The 21,791-nt window shown below is 42.0% G+C and overlaps 1 protein-coding gene and 1 long non-coding RNA gene across 3 annotated transcripts in view; one reads left to right on the forward strand and one right to left on the reverse strand.

Annotated features, from left to right (window-relative positions):
* The window catches only part of hydin (HYDIN axonemal central pair apparatus protein), a 291,354-nt gene that overhangs the window by 45,129 nt on the left and 224,434 nt on the right, over positions 1-21,791 (reverse strand). Inside the window, 10 exon segments of the mRNA XM_034175548.1 lie at positions 6,299-6,527; positions 6,655-6,749; positions 6,949-7,109; positions 7,183-7,398; positions 7,709-7,851; positions 8,072-8,311; positions 8,600-8,687; positions 13,659-13,860; positions 13,936-14,084; positions 14,156-14,388. Coding sequence (XP_034031439.1) covers positions 6,299-6,527; positions 6,655-6,749; positions 6,949-7,109; positions 7,183-7,398; positions 7,709-7,851; positions 8,072-8,311; positions 8,600-8,687; positions 13,659-13,860; positions 13,936-14,084; positions 14,156-14,388 — 1,756 coding nt within the window.
* Positions 20,042-21,791, forward strand: part of LOC117516318 — a 15,757-nt gene continuing 14,007 nt past the window's right edge. Inside the window, exons 1-2 of one of the 2 annotated variants that reach the window (XR_004562363.1) lie at positions 20,042-20,130; positions 20,255-20,341. This is a non-coding gene — a long non-coding RNA (uncharacterized LOC117516318). The remainder of the gene's footprint in view (positions 20,131-20,254; positions 20,342-21,791) is intronic. The other variant, XR_004562362.1, reaches the window with a different exon arrangement.

Raw genomic sequence — 21,791 nt, forward strand, 5'->3', positions numbered from 1 at the left:
CCTTGTCTGCAGCCACATTGTTCTTTTACAAACTGTTTTTGATTGGGGAGGTGATGGTCTAGTGGTTAAGTGTTGGGCTTGAGACCAGAAGATCCTCGGTCCAAATCCCGGCCAGACTGGAAAATCACTAAGGGCCCTTGGGCAAGGTCTTTAATCCCCTAGTTGGGTGATTCTTTAACTACGGACACTATTGGCCTTGTAAATGTAATTTCCACCACACCATTGCCTTACAATATAAAGCGCCTTGGGGCAACTGTTTGTTGTGATTTGGCGCTATATACATGTGCTCTGATGTTACTGTTTATCTCCATAGAAACTACCCACACAACCTTTCATACAAACTTTTTAAAGGGACATTATTGTTGTGGTGGAAATTACGGCAATAGTGTGGGACAACATTTCGTTTAAAAAAATCACAACAGTTGTATGACATTGAATACCCAAATTATGTTTTGATTATTTTACTGATATTTTATTCAGAGATATTTTAAAACATTAGAAAAAACATTTGTTTACTATTCATTTTTATCATTGAAGATCATAAGTCTGGGTGTGGGACAAGCACAAAACGGCAATATTTGCATATAATGATGCTGAAAAAAGGTGAAAAAGTCATCATAGACTACTAGGACAAATTTCTTAAAACACTTTCATTGTAAAGATAACTATAAAAGTGTGAAATTTCCCCTTTTTTCTTTTTTTCATAAAATATGATCAAGGGACATAAAAGTGCCCGTAGTCTAAGAATCACCCAGTTACTCCCGGTGTGTAGTGAGCGCCTTGTATGGCAGCAACCCTGACATCAGGGTGATTGTGAGGCATTGATGTGTAAAGCGCTTTGAGCATCTGATGCAAATGGAAAAGCGCTGTTAAATACACCCATTTACCATTTAGCATGAGCTGTTTGTTTTACTTCCATCACTGGTTGAATATCTGTTTATTATATTTTGCCACATGTTGAATTCCATTCTAGTTTCCTTTAATTTACTTGTTCTCACATTTCTTTTCTGGTTTTGTTTCTTTGTTCCTTTCATGTGAGAGGATTATTTCATTTGTGGATTTTTGCATTTACATTGTATTATAATTGGGATTTTCTCTCATTCTATTTCTGTCTTTGTGTTTGTCTAACTGCACTCTCTTGCACCAGCCATCCCTCATCTTCATCTCTTTCTTTCTCACCCCCTTCCTGAATATTCTCACACACCTGTGTCTCGTTTCCTTAATCACATCCTGTGTTATAAAGTCTTGCGTGTTCTTTGTTTTTGGCCAGTTTGTTGACCATACGCCTCGCGCCACAGCCCTTGTTCCAGCCCGTTCCTTTGCTCTTGTTTGTCTTTGATCATCAGTTCAGCCGTATATGACCTTGCTTGTTCTTTTGACCTTGCTTTTGCCTCAGCTCTAATAACACTGTCTCCCCATGCCACTGAACCTTGCTTGTTTTTGACCATGCCATTTGCCTGGAACCTGCCTGTACCTCTGTACTGCTGTCTACCTGTGTACCGAACCTTTGCCTGTTTTACAAGATGAAGCCATTTTGATTGCTCCAACTCCTGAGTCTGTGAGTCTGCCTTTGTGTCCAGCATCCTGTTTGTTCCACGTCACATATCTTGACACAGAGAGATATGAAGATGAAGTAAGAAGAATAAGATGAATTTTATTTTTTTCTTGCACAAATCTCCTCTCCAGAAACCATCACCTTATCGTGGTGGAGAGGTTTGTGTGCCGCTATGAACCTGAGAGCTGTGTTGTCTGGAGACTTTGTGCTCCTGGTAGGGTCTCCCATGGCAAACTGGTCTCAGACAAGAGGCCAGACTAAGAATCGTTCACAAGACACCATGATAGAATGAGGCAGAGAAAACATGACCCGGCCCGGAGGTAGCCTGGGGCCCCCGTCTGGAGCCAGGCCTGGATGTAGGGCCCATCAGCAAGTGCCTGGTGGCTGGGCTTGATACGGAACCCAGTTGGGCACAGCCCAAAAAACCAACATGGACCTTCTAACTCCAACCTGTGGGCTCACCACCCGCAGGAAGAACTGCTGGTGTTGGGTGCGCTGTCCCATGGGCAGCAGTGAAAGTCGAGGGCCTCAGCAGACCAGACCTGGGGGGCAGGGGCTCTGGGGGTGTGGAACATCACCTCACTGTGGGGGCAGGAGCCGGAACTGGTGGTGGAGCAGTACTAGTTAGATCTGGTGGATCTCGCCTCCACACACAAACAAATGCTGTTGAATTTATTGGTTTAAAATGTAAATTACAACAGATTTATAGTGTAAAATTTACATTATGTTCTGTAAAGTTATTATTATGTGTTTTTAATGTATTTTCTACAGAATTATTTTGGCAACTACAGCGTCCAGGTTTTTACCATAAAAACAGCAGATTCTTTTGTATTTTAAAGGACATGTCTTACGTTTTTTAATTTCCCAGTTAGACAACATAAAAGTATTGTACATGCACACAGGTGCTAATAATTAGTGATCTCTGATGTATTTTATTCCTCTCACTCTGAGTTAGCAGGTGCATTTCCAGATAATGTCTCAATCGGCAATCCTCTGCATTTTTCAGTGTGTGACATCCTAATTAGCGAAACAGAAACATCCCAGTGACTGACAGACAGATTGAAACCAAGGGCGAAATTGAGAACTAGAAATTGGGGGGACAAAGTGTGAGGCCTGCAGGGCTGAAGCCCATAAGCCATAAGCCCATAAACGGTTTCTAGATAAGCTCAGATGCATTCTGAGCATCCAGAACAGTAATTGTAATGTTTTGAGAAGACCATAAAGTGGACACCATTTGACTTATACAATTTGAAACTGTGGATATAAGTACTTTATTCTGAGAATAGCCAGCATTGATTTTATTAACATCCTGGTGTAAATAAGGTATCACCACATGTGTAGAACTCAAAAAGAATGATAGGATGAGTTTTCATTAAAAAAATAACAACTGCAATGTGGTAAAATGTATTCAGAAATACGAAAGAACAGGCTCTTAATAATTATTAACTATCACATACTGTATCTTTTTTTTCTCAAGATTTGTTTTTGCATAAGTTTGAAAAAACAGCAGATCATAAGTTTAGGATAAATTACTTATCATGAATTTAATTTTCGAAGTGGCACTAATGACAACACTCATACTGAACATAATTTCGCTTGCATAGACTGATTTTGGAGATCAAGCAATAATTGCAGATGGGCTTTCTGAGGTCCCAGATAGCTTTTCTTTTCTTACTTTCAGAATTTAGTAAATTAGCATATGGTCCATTGATACTTATGTGTAGACACTAGTCCCTAGAGGCCACAATTTTTGGTTTCAAATCTGGGCAAATGCAGTCCCAGAAAATTCCGAATGTGACAAACAAGAAACAGGTGTTGTAAACAAGTCAGTGCTGCTAAAAATACAAACTTGCAGAAACAAAGATACTATTCTGACATGGTTTTGCACATAAGACTGACATGGTTTGCACATAAGACTGGCATAGCATGTTTCAAGTACACACATATATGTCAGAAGGTGGGGGTGACATACTATATTTTGTCCCCCGGTTTTGTCCACCAAATTGTGCCCATGACTGAAATGAACCTGCTCAGTCCAAAACAAAACTTCTGAGCTTCCGTTTGAAAGTGATGGTCAGATTTACAGAGAGGAGACGACACACTTCACCTCGAAACTCTAAACTCTTTCAGAGTGTTGGATTTTGGAGTGTAAAGTGTGATGACATGCTGTTTGTGTGGATGCTGGTTTACTGAAGCTGTGGAGATGGATGTGGCGACATCTGACTCTGTTTTTAGCAGACTGCCTGGACACGGAGATGGATTTGTTACATTGGAAAAAGTCAGAATACATTATTTCCAGGAGTTCATGGACTTTATTTAACGTGCCACGATTGTGAGAGAGGCGAAGCTGGAGCCTGCTTCACGCGCGCACACTTATTTGTTCGTGCGGCGTTTACATTTGGAAAACAATGAGTCTGCATGTTCAGGATTTTACCCCTTTTGTGTGTTTTGTGGCAAGCTTTTTTTTTCTGGAGGAGCTAGACTGTGTGTGTGTGTGTGTGTGTGTGTGTGCGCGCACACGCATGTATATGACTGTGTGTGTGTGTATGTGTGTGTGTGCGCGCACACACATGTATATGACTGTGTGTGTGTGTGTGTGCGCACACGCATGTATATGACTGTGTGTGTGTGTGTGCGCACACGCATGTATATGACTGTGTGTGTGTGCGCACACGCATGTATATGAGTGTGTGTGTGTGTGTGTGTGTGTGTGTGTGTGTGTGTGTGTGTGTGTGTGTGTGTGTGTGTGCACTGCTGCTCATTGCTCCTCTCAGCTCACTGAGAAAAGGAATGTCTCCAAGATGGTTGTTTTTCCCTGGCAGCAGATCTATTTTTTAGATTTTATTGATAACACTGACATGGTGTCTAACCAGATCCTTACTCTGGATGGCATTACCCTGACCTCTAGTAATACTGTGAGAAATCTTGGAGTCATTTTTGATCAGGATATGTCATTCAAAGTGCTTATTAAACAAATATGTAGGACTGCTTTTTTGCATTTACGCAATATCTCTAAAATTAGAAAGGTCTTGTCTCAGAGTGATGCTGAAAAACTAATTCATGCATTTATTTCCTCTAGGCTGGACTATTGTAATTCATTATTATCAGGTTGTCCTAAAAGTTCCCTGAAAAGCCTTCAGTTAATTCAAAATGCTGCAGCTAGAGTACTGACGGGGACTAGAAGGAGAGAGCATATCTCACTCATATTGGCCTCTCTTCATTGGCTTCCTGTTAATTCTAGAATAGAATTTAAAATTCTTCTTCTTACTTAGAAGGTTTTGAATAATCAGGTCCCATCTTATCTTAGGGACCTCATAGTACCATATAATCCCAATAGAGTGCTTCGCTCTCAGACTGCAGGCTTACTTGTAGTTCCTAGGGTTTGTAAGAGTAGAATGGGGGGCAGAGCCTTCAGCTTTCAGGCTCCTCTCCTGTGGAACCAGCTCCCAATTCGGATCAGGGAGACAGACACCCTCTCTACTTTTAAGATTAGGCTTAAAACTTTCCTTTTTGCTAAAGCTTATAGTTAGGGCTGGATCAGGTGACCCTGAACCATCCCTTAGTTATGCTGCTATAGACTTAGACTGCTGGGGAGTTCCCATGATGCACTGAGTGTTTCTTTCTCTTTTTGCTCTGTATGCACCACTCTGCATTTAATCATTAGTGATTGATCTCTGCTCTCTTCCACAGCATGTCTTTTTCCTGATTCTCTCCCCTCAGCCCCAACCAGTCCCAGCAGAAGACTGCCCCTCCCTGAGCGTGGTTCTGCTGGAGGTGTCTTCCTGTTAAAGGGAGTTTTTCCTTCCCACTGTCGCCAAGTGCTTGCTCACAGGGGGTCGTTTTGACCGTTGGGGTTTTTCTGTAATTATTGTATGGCTTTTGCCTTACAATATCAAGCGCCTTGGGGCAACTGTTTGTTGTGATTTGGCGCTATATAATAAAATTGATTTGATTTGATTTTTGATTTGATAACAACACTCATAATTAATCGTGCTTAAAGCTGAACCTGGAGCAAAGATGGTTGGACAGGCTGTGTTTATGACTCATGGCTGTAGGTGCACAGAAACTTTCACAGAGCTGCAGCTTTTACTGCGACTCCATCAAAATGAACAGTTTTCACTTAAAAATGAGTCGTCATAACACAACATCACACTTATGTCAAATTTGGAATTAAGCTGTGTCTCTGTTCCTTATATTAGCAGCTACATTCCATAGATGTGCACGCTGGAACGCTTCTAGTAGCTACGTCACCTCACGAGTACTTTGTTTTTGGACGTCTCTGTAGCTGTTTGCTGCGAATGCTGGATACTTTGAAACCGGTCACGGAAGTGCACAAAGTAATCCCGGAGGATCATCGGATAGCCACTAACAGTCTAAATCTAAACTGTTATGATTCTGGTGCGACATGTCCTTTAAAAAGTGTGGGTGGAACTGAAAAGTCACTGTGATACTTTACTTTTTAAAACCATGACTCTCTACTCATACCTTCTGGGGGCGCGGTTTGAGGGTGATGGAATGAAATTTGTAAGATTTTAAAATTTCCATCAGATTGTTGAAGTTGTTGGAGTTTTGAAACAGGACTGATGTTTGGCGAACAATTCATCCGTGACCTGTGTCTCCTCACACATGAGAAAACACAGGTCCATTTCAAGGCTCCTCCTACTTGACTGCACGCAGTCGTCTACAGAGACAGACACTATTTTATGAGATGCCACTGACGTTGACATTGTTGAACTGCGTTACCTGCACAGCAGTTCGCCTCGGAACGTTGCCACTTCCAAAGGGGAAAACCGAACATGGAAATTCTGCACTGCACCGGGCTCCACACTTCCGACCACGGGCTCCAAGCTGAAGGGGGGCAGTTCAGGATCCCCCATGAGAAGAGACATCACGCTGGCCAGAGCGCTGCCAGGACGGGATTCAGCCAATGCCCCTCCTGATCTGCTAATGGGTTGAGAGCTGAAGGCCTCATCTGGAACATACAGATCCACATTTCCACAAAACCTCCATTTGAAAATGACCAATACTCGTAATAAATTCAGGACATTAACACAAGTAGATACGTTTCCCTGCAGTTACACAGAACAGTATTTAAGTACCTGATTGGTCATGTTCATCGCTGCTGCTGCTCGATTTCATGAGCACTTGCCACGAGTACTCCAGTTTGACGCTGCCCTGATTCTCTATTTGCAGTCTGCAGGAACACAGAACAATACAGAAATTGACATTTTTATTGTACTTATCAAACATTAAAGAGTCAACTGTGAAGGTCAAAGTGCCAAATGGGTATGTGATTGATTCATCGTGAGTATTTTAAGTGTTTCAGTGGGTCACTCATGAGCCAAGGATCAATAATTTGGTTTCATGAAACATAAACCCAGAGTTGGACTCACTGCTGGACTCTGGTCTGGTAAAGCATGGTGTCTTTGAAGTGGATGGCATCAGTGCTGCAGCTCAGCTTCACGTAGTCACAAACTGCACTGACACGTAAATCCAGCTCCCACAGAGAGCCCTCAAGCACAGAGCAGGGCGGCTCTGAATCTGTCTTCACCACCTGCACACATTAGGACAATCAGAAAACAGAGACAGTTCCTTTCCTTCTCAACATCACAGCCAACAGGATCCACCTTATTGTTCTCAGGTTGTGCTCCTGAACCTGGAACAGCACTCAGCCACTGCACCGTTCGCTTCCTGTCGTCCCAGTCGGCCACCTGATCCAGTGACTGCTGGAAGACCACCTCACAAATCTTACATCTCGATGGCTGGCTGGTCAGAGTCACTGGATGATCTGAGCAGAAGGTGACAGTCACCTCCTTGGAGCAGCCAGCATGGAGGTGCCCCACCTGTACCAAAACACCAGATTTAATTCTGATATCTTCAAAAATTCTAAGAAAGCATAATCTTAGATATAAAAGTCAGCTGTATGTGGATGTGTTCGCATGTATGACTGCCTTCCCAAATGATGACTAGCCTGTTGCTTAGCAGCAGTAACAGCAAACAATTATTTATGAGGCAGGCAATGTCCAAATATGTATGAACCTTCCAAATTAAAAGTCCCACAAAATAAATGCCTGTGCAAAACACTCTACAATACTACTGAAGCCCATCGTGAACCTGAGAGTGACGCCTTTGTTCTGTCACTGTGTGCTTTACCTGAGGTGAGAAGACAACGTGGGGTGCATCTGCAGGCCACTCAAACCTCACCACCTGGCTGCTGCTGTGGTTGGTCATAGTAAAACTCTCTTGGCAGGGATAGTTTACGTGGCAGTCACCAAAATCCAGCACCTCATAATCTCCTGTGGAACAGATTGAGTTTCTATAAACCAAAGATAAAGAAGAAGCCTTCATGCTCATAAATATCTCTGATAACATTAATGCAAAGAGCTGGAGATGGAAAGAGTAGGAGAAGTTCATTTGTGTTGTGACTTAATTAAGTTTGAAATTTTTCCTGTGGTTTCATCTGAAAGTAGACATTGGTGGGATTGTACATTGTCTCCTTTCCCTTTTCTCTCTTACCTTCTTCAACTTCTTCCTCATCAAGTCGTTGTAAGGACTGTTTGATGTTTTCGAGTGAGATAACCTCCTGATAAGCCTCCCCCACCAGTCGTATGATGGTACTGCTGTAACGGTTGTCTTCTACGTACAACGATATCTTTGCCTTTGCATTCAGTGGCTTATCAGAGTAGAAGCTAACCTCAAACGCCGCCTGCTCATTAACACTGAGAGGACAGAGGACTTGGTGATCCAGCTGATGTTCTGTGGAGAAAAAACAAATATTGAGGAAATGTGACAGAAATGATACAGTCCAAGACACCATCAGATTAATCTAACCAACCCATCCTGAGGCTGGTCTTTACCCTGGATAAACTATGGATGATGAGCATCAGGAAGGACGTCTGCTTACTAAACCTTTGCTAAAACCATACCTGATAATTGCAGTTCTCATGATTTTTCAGAAGAGCTTGAACACAGCTGGGAAGTGGTGCAGCTTTCCCCATAGTTGCTATGGTAATAGAGCCGGAGCATCCTGTTTTAATGTTGTACCTGAGACACTGTCGTCCTCAGTGGAAATGTTGCTGGGAGCAGCTTTGAGGGTGAACACTCTGTGTTTATCCAGCATGTTGAGGTGGACCTACACAACAAAAAGACCCAAAAAAGCACAGTTGGTCACAAACACTGCCCCCCCCCCCCGCAATTCTAGCTTCTAGCTACATTTATGTAGGTAGTGTTGATGTTAGTTACCTTTCTTTTGTAATAATACACAAACAGATCTAGCCTGCATGTAACCTCAACCACACCTGCTCCTAATGATCATCATGCATGTGATGATTCCCTGCAACAAACCCAGACAGGCCCAGCAAGAGTCCAAAAGGTTGTAGATAGGAATGTCTGCAGCTAATCCTCATTTTATACCCTTTAATCTGGGGATTTACAAGATGAAGACTTTTTGTTATAAAAACATATTGTTTTTTGAGTTGTTGTTAAACTAGTGGGTATAGACTCATCTGTGTAGCCATCTATCTGTAACATCTGGAGTATGACTGGAGACTCTCAAGTAGAGAAGCAGGCTGCAGGGTAAGTACAAAGCTCTACACCCAGGAACAAGCAAGGGCCAAAATCAAAATCAAATCAATTTTATTTATATAGCGCCAAATCACAACAAACAGTTGCCCCACGGCGCTTTATATTGTAAGGCAAGGCCATACAATAATTACGGAAAAACCCCAACGGTCAAAATGACCCCCTGTGAGCAAGCACTTGGCGACAGTGGGAAGGAAAAACTCCCTTTTAACAGGAAGAAACCTCCAGCAGAACCAGGCTCAGGGAGGGGCAGTCTTCTGCTGGGACTGGTTGGGGCTGAGGGAGAGAACCAGGAAAAAGACATGCTGTGGAGGGGAGCAGAGATCAATCACTAATGATTAAATGCAGAGTGGTGCATACAGAGCAAAAAGAGAAAGAAACACTCAGTGCATCATGGGAACCCCCCAGCAGTCTATAGTCTACGTCTATAGCAGCATAACTAAGGGATGGTTCAGGGTCACCTGATCCAGCCCTAACTATAAGCTTTAGCAAAAAGGAAAGTTTTAAGCCTAATCTTAAAAGTAGAGAGGGTGTCTGTCTCCCTGATCCGAATTGGGAGCTGGTTCCACAGGAGAGGAGCCTGAAAGCTGAAGGCTCTGCCTCCCATTCTACTCTTACAAACCCTAGGAACTACAAGTAAGCCTGCAGTCTGAGAGCGAAGCGCTCTATTGGGGTGATATGGTACTATGAGGTCCATAAGATAAGATGGGACCTGATTATTCAAAACCTTATAAGTAAGAAGAAGAATTTTAAATTCTATTCTAGAATTAACAGGAAGCCAATGAAGAGAGGCCAATATGGGTGAGATATGCTCTCTCCTTCTAGTCCCTGTCAGTACTCTAGCTGCAGCATTTTGAATTAACTGAAGGCTTTTCACGTAACTTTTAGGACAACCTGATAATAATGAATTACAATAGTCCAGCCTAGAGGAAATAAATGCATGAATTAGCTTTTCAGCATCACTCTGAGACAAGACCTTTCTAATTTTAGAGATATTGCGCAAATGCAAAAAAGCAGTCCTACATATTTGTTTAATATGCGCATTGAATGACATATCCTGATCAAAAATGACTCCAAGATTTCTCACAGTATTACTAGAGGTCAGGGTAATGCCATCCAGAGTAAGGATCTGGTTAGACACCATGTTTCTAAGATTTGTGGGGCCAAGTACGATAACTTCAGTTTTATCTGAGTTTAAAAGCAGGAAATTAGAGGTCATCCATGTCTTTATGTCTGTAAGACAATCCTGCAGTTTAGCTAATTGGTGTGTGTCCTCTGACTTCATGGATAGATAAAGCTGGGTATCATCTGCGTAACAATGAAAATTTAAGCAATGCTATCTAATAATATTGCCTAAGGGAAACATGTATAAAGTGAATAAAATTGGTCCTAGCACAGAACCTTGTGGAACTCCATAATTAACCTTAGTCTGTGAAGAAGATTCCCCATTTACATGAACAAATTGTAATCTATTAGATAAATATGATTCAAACCACCGCAGTGCAGTGCCTTTAATACCTATGGTATGCTCTAATCTCTGTAATAAAATTTTATGGTCAACAGTATCAAAAGCAGCACTGAGGTCTAACACAACAAGCACAGAGATGAGTCCACTGTCTGAGGCCATAAGAAGATCATTTGTAACCTTCACTAATGCTGTTTCTGTACTATGATGAATTCTAAAACCTGACTGAAACTCTTCAAATAGACCATTCCTCTGCAGATGATCAGTTAGCTGTTTTACAACTACCCTTTCAAGAATTTTTGAGAGAAAAGGAAGGTTGGAGATTGGCCTATAATTAGCTAAGATAGCTGGGTCAAGTGATGGCTTTTTAAGTAATGGTTTAATTACTGCCATCTTAAAAGCCTGTGGTACATAGCCAACTAATAAAGATAGATTGATCATATTTAAGATCGAAGCATTAATTAATGGTAGGGCTTCCTTGAGCAGCCTGGTAGGAATGGGGTCTAATAGACATGTTGATGGTTTGGAGGAAGTAACTAATGAAAATAACTCAGACAGAACATTCGAAGAGAAAGAGTCTAACCAAATACCGGCATCACTGAAAGCAGCCAAAGATAACGATATGTCTTTGGGATGGTTATGAGTAATTTTTTCTCTAATAGTTAAAATTTTATTAGCAAAGAAAGTCATGAAGTCATTACTAGTTAAAGTTAAAGGAATACTCGGCTCAATAGAGCTCTGACTCTTTGTCAGCCTGGCTACAGTGCTGAAAAGAAACCTGGGGTTGTTCTTATTTTCTTCAATTAGTGATGAGTAGTAAGATGTCCTAGCTTTACGGAGGGCTTTTTTATAGAGTTATACCACAGAGTCAGGCACTTCTGATTTAAAGCTCTCTTTTTCAGAGGAGCTACAGCATCCAAAGTTGTCTTCAATGAGGATCTAAAACTATTGACGAGATACTCTATCTCACTTACAGAGTTTAGGTAGCTACTCTGCACTGTGTTGGTATATGGCATTAGAGAACATAAAGAAGGAATCATATCCTTAAACCTAGTTACAGTGCTTTCTGAAAGACTTCTAGTGTAATGAAACGTATTCCCCACTGCTGGGTAGTCCATCAGAGTAAATGTAAATGTTATTAAGAAATGATCAGACAGAAGGGAGTTTTCAGGGAATACTGTTAAGTCTTCAATTTCCATACCATAAGTCAGAACAAGATCTAAGATATGATTAAAGTGGTGGGTAGACTCATTTACATTTTGAGCAAAGCCAATTGAGTCTAATAATAGATTAAATGCAGTGTTGAGGCTGTCATTCTCAGCATCTGTGTGGATGTTAAAATCGCCCACTATAATTATCTTATCTGAGCTAAGCACTAAGTCAGACAAAAGGTCTGAAAATTCACAGAGAAACTCACAGTAACGACCAGGTGGACGACAGATAATAACAAATAAAACTGGTTTTTGGGACTTCCAATTTGGATGGACAAGACTAAGAGTCAAGCTTTCAAATGAATTAAAGCTCTGTCTGGGTTTTGGATTAATTAATAAGCTGGAATGGAAGATAGCTGCTAATCCTCCGCCTCAGCCCGTGCTACGAGCGTTCTGGCAGTTAGTGTGATTCGGAGGTGTTGACTCATTTAAACTAACATAATTATCCTGCTGTAACCAGGTTTCTGTAAGGCAGAATAAATCAATATGTTGATCAATTATTATATCATTTACTAACAGGGACTTAGAAGAGAGAGATCTAATGTTTAATAGACCACATTTAACTGTTTTAGTCTGTGGTGCAGTTGAAGGTGCTATATTATTTTTTCTTTTTGAATTTTTATGCTTAAATAGATTTTTACTGGTTATTGGTGGTCTGGGAGCAGGCATCGTCTCTACAGGGATGGCAGGGGGAGAGAAGCTGCAGAGAGGTGTGTAAGACTACAACTCTGCTTCCTGGTCCCAACCCTGGATAGTCACGGTTTGGAGGATTTAAGAAAATTGGCCAGATTTCTAGAAATGAGAGCTGCTCCATCCAAAGTGGGATGTATGCCATCTCTCCTAACAAGACCAGGTTTTCCCCAGAAGCTTTGCCAATTATCTATGAAGCCCACCTCATTTTTTGGACACCACTCAGACAGCCAGCAATTCAAGGAGAACATGCGGCTAAACATGTCACTCCCGGTCCGATTGGGGAGGGGCCCAGAGAAAACTACAGAGTCCGACATTGTTTTTGCAAAGTTACACACCGATTCAATGTTAATTTTAGTGACCTCCGATTGGCGTAACCGGGTGTCATTACTGCCGACTTGAATTACAATCTTACCAAATTTACGCTTAGCCTTAGCCAGCAGTTTCAAATTTCCTTCGATGTCGCCTGCTCTGGCCCCGGAAGACAACTGAATATGGTTGCTGGTGTCGCTAACTTCACATTTCTCAAAACAGAGTCGCCAATAACCAGAGTTTGATCCTCGGTGGGTGTGTTGCCGAGTGGGGAAAAACGGTTAGAAATGTGAACGGGTTGGCGGTGTACACGGGGCTTCTGTTTAGGGCTATGCTTCCTCCTCACAGTCACCCAGTCGGCCTGCTTTCCCGGCTGCTCGGGATCTGCTGGAAGGGAACTAACAAAACAATCAGTCCACAAAGCAACAGGTCCCAATGAGGGAAAAACATGGAGGCAGGGAGGTCAAAACACAGGTCAAAACACAAACTCTACCAGGCTCCAGAGTCCAAAAGGACCAGGCCAAAAGACAAAGTCAGGGTCAGGCAGCAAGGGCCAGAAACAACAAGCTACAAGAACACAAAGGACGCCGGAAGACTTGACATTTCACACAAGATGTTCTGGCACAGGGGAGATGAAGAGAAGGGCTTAAATCCATGAGGGCTGTACTAAAGGCGATAAAGACCAGGAACAGAAACAGACACGGGAACAGAACACCAAAATAAGATGGGAAGAGACACAGCACTATCCTTCTGCTCCCCTCTTGCATTTTACAGGAAACACGCTGAGGCTTTTTTGTTAAAGCCTAGGACCAGAAGAGTAGATTGATGATGTGCCTCCTCTCACCTGAACCGGCACGTTCCCATCATTCATTAACACCAGGGGCAGGGTGCGTCGACGCCCGACCAACACCCGCCTGAACTGCAGCACTGGACTTCCTCTGTGATCCCTCAGAGCCGGCCTTGTCACACACACACTGGGGAGAGTGCCCTCTCCCATTAGGTCAAACTCCAGCACCTTGACCTTGGCCATGGGCATCATTCTAGAACTAATGGAGGGAAAAGAAAGATTAAACAGAATCACACTCATAAATGAAATACCAAAGTAAAGTGCATTGACGTACCCACTGCTACCATCTAGCGTTGCCTCAAACACAGCGTGATAAAGGTGCACAGTCTGTGGCGTAAAGGTGACAGCACAAAAGCAGGGTGACTGGCTCGGAATGCAAAGTGTTGCATTGGGCAAATTAAACACCTCCACACTGCGGGTTGCCTAGAAAAAAATATATATATATACACCTCCCGTCTCTCCCAATGGTCCACGTCCACATCCAGGAATCCTACCTTAGTGCCAGCATATCTGATGGCCAGGTGGAGCTGACAGGGCACCTTGCTGCTGTTGGTGAGTTTGAAGCGAGCCTGAGCAGTTCGGCCCACCAGCACTTTGTTGAAGATGAATTTGTTTTCATCCAGAACGTAAATACTGCTCGCACTGCAAAACTGTTCTGAGGATAGCTGGCTGCTGCTACTGCAGAGATGGTGCTCCTCAAAGATAGAGGACACGTCTAAACTGATGCCTGGAAAACACACAGAGAGTCACCTATTAACTAAAAATATACACACAATAAAGTTTACAGGAAAAACACCAAACCAGTTCTTCCTCATCAATTTAATACATTTGCACAGTTGTCAGAAATCAGAAATGAGAAGAAAGATTCTGATCTGCTCATCTGCCGGCACTATAAAAGGTTGTAGCATGTAAAAAACACCTCCAAACATGAGCTTATAATGTTTAACTTGTATTATATAATGGGCTCTGTTTTACAAATAAACAATAATAATAATAAAGTACAAAATGCACCTGTCAAAAAATGCCTCTTCAATATATATAAGTCACAGTTGAGTATAAGTCATACTTTTTTCTGGATGTGGAACGCACACCCAGTGTTTTGCTGGGAGACAATTTAACAATAGACAAGAAGTTAGTAGCACATGTGCACACTTAACAGACTTTTAAACGCTAAAAATAAGCAAGGTCCACAAACAAACATATGGTACGCCAGACAACAAATGTTATTTCTAACAGTTTGGACAAAAGGAATCATCAGATGGACACAGATCGAGACATCAACCGTAGATTTCTGCAAGAATCCCTCAGCCTGTGGTGGGTACTAAAAGGACTTTTAAATTCCAAAAATAAGCAAGATGGACAAGCAAACACACGCTGGACAACATATGGGATATCATTTGATGCAGATGAACACAACTGTTAACCCACAGCTCTGAAAAAACTACAATAAAATATGAGACTTTGATTTGTTATCAGTTCTTTAATTTAGGATGTTTGTGCATTATTCTAGTGCACTTACTTTACGTATTCTTATGCTTTTATGATTGGAGTTTATTTTATTTTGCTAACCACTAAGCCACCGTACACTGGTGTCTCACAGCAAGAAGCTACCACGTGCTGGGTAATCGGGAGAGTCGGGAGTTTTCCCGGTGGGCTGGTCCAACCTGGGACCGTTGTGAGGGGGTGTTAATATACAACCCCTGGCAAAAATTATGGAATCACCGGCCTCGGAGGATGTTCATTCAGTTGTTTAATTTTGTAGAAAAAAAGCAGATCACAGATATGACACAAAACTAAAGTCATTTCAAATGGCAACTTTCTGGCTTTAAGAAACACTATAAGAAATCAGGAAAAAAAAATGTGGCAGCCAGTAACGGTTACTTTTTTAGACCAAGCAGAGGGAAAAAAATATGGACTCACTCAATTCTGAGGAAAAAATTATGGAATCATGAAAAACAAAAGAACGCTCCAACACATCACTAGTATTTTGTTGCACCACCTCTGGCTTTTAAAACAGCTTGCAGTCTCTGAGGCATGGACTTAATGAGTGACAAACAGTACTCTTCATCAATCTGGCTCCAACTTTCTCTGATTGCTGTTGCCAGATCAGCTTTGCAGGTTGAAGCCTTGTCATGGACCATTTTCTTCAACTTCCACCAAAGATTTTCAATTGGATTAAGATCCGGACTATTTGCAGGCCATGACATTGACCCTATGTGTCTTTTTGCAAGGAATGTTTTCACAGTTTTTGCTCTATGGAAAAATCATTATCATCTTGAAAAATGACTTCATCATCCCCAAACATCCTTTCAATTGATGGGATAAGAAAAGTGTCCAAAATATCAACGTAAACTTGTGCATTTATTGATGATGTAATGACAGCCATCTCCCCAGTGCCTTTACCTGACATGCAGCCCCATATCATCAATGACTGTGGAAATTTACATGTTCTCTTCAGGCAGTCACCTTTATAAATCTCATTGGAACGGCACCAAACAAAAGTTCCAGCATCATCACCTTGCCCAATGCGGATTCGAAATTCATCACTGAATATGACTTTCATCCAGTCATCCACAGTTCACGACTGCTTTTCCTTAGCCCATTGTAACTTTGTTTTTTTCTGTTTAGGTGTTAATGATGGCTTTCATTTAGCTTTTCTGTATGTAAATCCCATTTCCTTTAGGCGGTTTCTTATAGTTCAGCCACAGACGTTGACTCCAGTTTCCTCCCATTCGTTCCTCATTTGTTTTGTTGTGCATTTTCGATTTTTGAGACATATTGCTTTAAGTTTTCTGTCTTGACGCTTTGATGTCTTCCTTGGTCTACCAGTATGTTTGCCTTTAACAACCTTCCCATGTTGTTTGTATTTGGTCCAGAGTTTAGACACAGCTGACTGTGAACAACCAACATCTTTTGCAACATTGCATGATGATTTACCCTCTTTTAAGAGTTTGATAATCCTCTCCTTTGTTTCAATTGACATCTCTCGTGTTGGAGCCATGATTCATGTCAGTCCACTTGGTGCAACAGCTCTTCAAGGTGTGATCACTCCTTTTTAGATGCAGGCTAACGAGCAGATCTGATTTGATGCAGGTGTTAGTTTTGGGGATGAAAATTTACAGGGTGATTCCATAATTTATTCCTCAGAATTGAGTGATTCCATATTTTATTCCCTCTGCTTGGTCTAAAAAAGTAACCGTTACTGACTGCCACATTTTTTTTTCCAGATTTCTTATAGTGTTTCTTAAAGCCAGAAAGTTGCCATTTGGAATGACTTTAGTTTTGTATCATGTCTGTGATCTGCTTTTTTTCTACAAAATTAAACAACTGAATGAACATCCTCCGAGGCCGGTGATTCCATAATTTTTGCCAGGGGTTGTATACATACATATATGACCACCACTGTTAGGCTACACAGCAAGACACTTGGGCTGCTGTATCTTAAAGAGAAGACATTAAGTGTTATAAATGTCTTACAATCATGAAAATTCACAAGAAAATAACTTAAGACTGCTTCTTTTGCAACGCTGTTATCTTTTCTAAAGCCCGAGGTAGGGACATCCCATTACACGTTTAACACCCCTATGCATTCATTACAGTTACTTCAGTCCAACCAAGCCCTGTGCGCTCAGATGGGACTTGCGCTACTAGCAAGTACAGGAGGAGTGGCCCGTGAAGGAAAAGATGGACAGAAAAAAGCCAGATGGAGCTGAAAAAGCTAGATTAAGAAAAAGACACTGACTTGGCTGGGCAGACACTGTACGATATTTTCAATCGTTGTACTCGGCTCCAGCTCAAACTGTGCGACAAAACCGCAGGATTTAAAAGTTCAGAGCGCACGATTCATGTTCTCACACTGTACGGCCCGATGCTCTGATGCCATCTGACTGCTCACATTGTACCTTCAAAAACCACACGTCGGGGTCGCATTTCTGTTTTTTAAAAAAAATGTATTTCATGCCTATCAGCGCGCACAGTGAGTGAAATCAGGTGGGTGGAGACTGAGCACATATACGCGCACGCGCACACACAGCAGACAGCAACATGATTCACGAGAGGACATAAAAGAAAACATAAACATTCATAACAAGTGTTGCTACTTACACTGTTGTATAAATAAACTATATTTCATACGGAGTCTTACAGCTGTGCAAGGTGCAGCAATTTATTCCCTCATCTGTCGTGAATCCTGTTGTTGTCTGCTGTGTGTGTGTGTGTGTGTGTGCGCGTGCATATACGTTCAGTCTCCCCCCACCTGATTCCACTCACTGTGCGCGCTGATAGGCATGAACTTTAATATGGTATTAGGTTATTGCGAGGGAACGTAATAAAAAATGAGATCTTTACATGAGATCACTGTTTGCTCTCTCCGGTGTTTGCACACGCACAGTGCGCGACGTAATCAGCATGTAGACCCCTCACGAGTCACGACGGCCGACCAAAATATCAAACAGGGTTGATCCGACCATATGATTCCCCATCGGGAGGTGGTCGTGAGATGTTAAACGCAGCTCGTTACTCCATGTGGACAGCACGATGCAGGACGCACGATTAAGCTGAAACTCGGCGCGATCAAAAAATTCTCGCAGGAGTGAAAAATTGGCTGAAAAAGGGCCAAAAATGGTGAGTTAACAATACCGTTCTTGTTTTAACTAACTAGCTTTTACTTTCTATTATAAGCCACCCAATTTTCACAGTCAGTCAGCACATAAATGCTGGACTGAAATGCCACAGCAGAACTCTTATTATCGCTGTGCGCTGGCGGTTTTTGGGCCGGTTGGATATGAAACTCCCGGGATGAAAAATGTTCCCAGGACGCCCCTGGCAAGAAGGTAGTGGGATCGCTTCCCGTCCTTTCTGTGTGGTGTTTGCATGTTCTCCCCGTGTCTGTGGGGGTTTCCTCCGGTATCCTCCCACAATCAAAACATGCTTATTTTGGGTCTGCTCCTTTCTCTGCCCCTGAGCAAGGCGGTAGCGTCTACATCTCGAGTTGGTTCCTGGGCACCGGACTGTGGCTGCCCACTGGCCCTAGTGGTTGGCTTGTGTCTAACTGTAATTATGTTGGTTATATACAGAGGACAAATTTTGTTGTATGTATGTATATATGTACAATGACAATAAAGGCTGGCGGGATGCGGAAGTCGAAGTGGCGGTGGAGAACGTGAAGTTAAAGCTGCACAGTCTGACTTAAAGATGGGAAACAGAAAATAAGAAGAAAGAAAAACACAAGAAAGAAGAAGAGGAGGAGGAGAAAGGAGGCGGCCCGGTCCAGGTCCAGTCCAGCTAACACGGAACGTCCTTGCAACGTTGCTGGGAGGTTACATTTTCGTTGCACAATTGGGAATGTTCTGTCCACCTCCTGGCAACTTTCATCAGGAACGTTTACTTGTTACAGTTTTTGGACGTTTCTTTGGAACGTTGTACTTACGTTGAGGGGACGTTCTATTAACTACATAATTCACCAGCCTTATCAATCTATATATTGATTGATAAAGCTGGTGAATTGGTATTGTTGTAAATTTAAATAAAGTGATTCCTGTATTTTCTTTCTTAACACTTATATTTTATAACTTACTTAATTTTCTGAAAGTTTTCAAGGATATTGATCGGCAACTGAGGAATGATATTGAGGTATGTGAGTGTTTTTCTCTGCAATTCGATGAATCCACTGATACTGTGGACGTGGCTCAGCTATGTGTTTTTATTAGAATGTTTATTGACAACATGAATGTAAAAGAAGAACTGCTGAGCATTTTACCTTTGAAAGACCACACGAGAGGCACAGATATGTTTCAGGTTTTTATGGAATTTGTTAATAAGAGCCAGCTGCCCCTCTACAAACTAATTTCTATAACCGCAGCTCGATGCCATCTTCATAATGTATTTATACAAACATCCATCTCATCAGATTTCATTGCATGAGAGGCCTATTAACTGATCGAGTAGTTCTGTTGTGTTTATATACGTGTTCCTGCTTTCAGCAGCATTGTAGCTGTTTCATGTATACTAAACTTGAAGCAACTTTGTAACAGATGGTACGCAGCAACGACTCGAGATACTGGAGTCAAAGGTGGACGGCATACTACAACTACTGTGGAGGAATCAGGCTGCTGAAGAAGCTGACTGCATTGGAGATAATGCAGGCCAGACTTAAAACAACAGAGGAGCTGGACCAATTCAGCAAAACGCTGGAGGACCAGGAGTTTAGGAGGATAGGGGTAAATTATTGTTCCTAACACTTTTGCAGAAGTGGTTATTTTCATAAAAGTTGCATATTGCCATTGCACACATACTTCTTTTTACTCTGTCATAGGTGAATCTGCTGAAACAGCTATCTGGATCAATGCTGAACTCCTTTGCCAGGACAATGCTCGGTGAAATTGGGATGTGGTGGTTGTGGGCTGGCGTCAGCCTCAAAGGATGGAAAGGGAAGAAAGCCCTGCAGCCTCTCACTCTAGAGTTTTGAAGAGTAAGTTATCAAGGTGTCTCACTGCATCATTTAATTTTAGTTAGCAATTAAAAATAATTTTATCATTTCTCCAGTTAAAAAAGAGGAAAATACAAGACCGTTTTTTATTTTGTTTTTGTGACAGAAGCCTTCAGCAACAAGATGGAAATTTTACCAGATGCTATTGATGATGCGTTAACTGAAACACTGCGCCATGCAGCAAAGAGGGTAAGTAGTTAAACTTTTATGGTATCAGCAACTCACACATACACATACATATACACATACACATACACATACATATATATATATATGTGTGTGTGTGTGTATGTATATACGAGGGCTGTCAATAAAGTATAGGTCCTTTTTATTTTTTCAAAAACTATATGGATTTCATTCATATGTTTTTACGTCAGACATGCTTGAACCCTCGTCGCATGCGTGAGTTTTTCCACGCCTGTCGGTGACGTCATTTGCCTGTGAGCACTCCTTGTGGGAGGAGTCGTCCAGCCCCTCGTCAGAATTCCTTTGTCTGAGAAGGTGCTGAGAGACTGGCGCTTTGATCAAAATTTTTTCTAAACCTTTGAGGCACATCGAAGTGGACATTGTTCGAAAAATTAAGCTGGTTTTCGGTGAAAATTTTAATGGCTGAGAGATTTTGAGGTGATACTGTCACTTTAAGGACTTCCCACGGAGCGGGACGTCGTGCAGCGCTCCCAGGCGCCGTCGTCAGCCTGTTTCAAGCTGAAAACCTCCACATTTCAGGCTCTATTGATCCAGGACGTCGTGAGAGAACAGAGAAGTTTCAGAAGAAGTCGGTTTCAGTATTTTATCCTGATATTCCACTGTTAAAGGAGATTTTTTTTTAATGAAAGACGTGTGGACGGATTGCAGCGTCGGCTCGCAGCCGCCGCGATGCTCCGCCACAGGAAAAACACCTCTGTTGGAAGCCTTAAGGACAAGTTGGAACATGTCCAGCTGTTAAACAGTTTCTCAGATACTCACTCCACTGAAAGTCATCAAAAGCCGCCTGGATTTTACAAATGGTTATCAACACGGAGGTGTTTTTCCTGTTCCGCCGCACCGCGCCGGCTCCGTCCCAACGCGCGGACCTGTCCGCACGTCTTTCATTAAAAAAATCTCCTTTAACAGTGGACTATCCGGATAAAATGCTGAAACCGACTTCTTCTGAAACTTCTCTGTTCTCTCACGACGTCCTGGATCAATAGAGCCTGAAATTTTCACCGAAAACCAGCTTAATTTTTCGAACCGTGTCCACTTCGATGTGCCTCACAGCTTTAGAAAAAATTTTGATCAAACAAAGCGCCAGTCTCTCAGCAACTTCTCAGACAAAGGAATTCTGACGAGGGGCTGGATGACTCCTCCCACAAGGAGTGCTCACAGGCGAATGATGTCACCGACAGGCGTGGAAAAACTCACGCATGCGCACGAGGGTTCAAGCATGTCTGACGTAAAAAACATATGAATGAAATCCATATAGTTTTTGAAAAAATAAAAAGGACCTATACTTTATTGACAGCCCTCGTATATACATACACACACACACACATATATATATATATGTATGTGTATGTGTATGTGTATATGTATGTGTATGTGTATGTATATATGTATGTGTATATGTATGTGTATATGTATGTGTATGTGTATGTATATATGTA

Source organism: Thalassophryne amazonica, chromosome 8 (genome assembly GCF_902500255.1).
Source record: "Thalassophryne amazonica chromosome 8, fThaAma1.1, whole genome shotgun sequence".
Taxonomy (NCBI): domain Eukaryota; kingdom Metazoa; phylum Chordata; class Actinopteri; order Batrachoidiformes; family Batrachoididae; genus Thalassophryne; species Thalassophryne amazonica.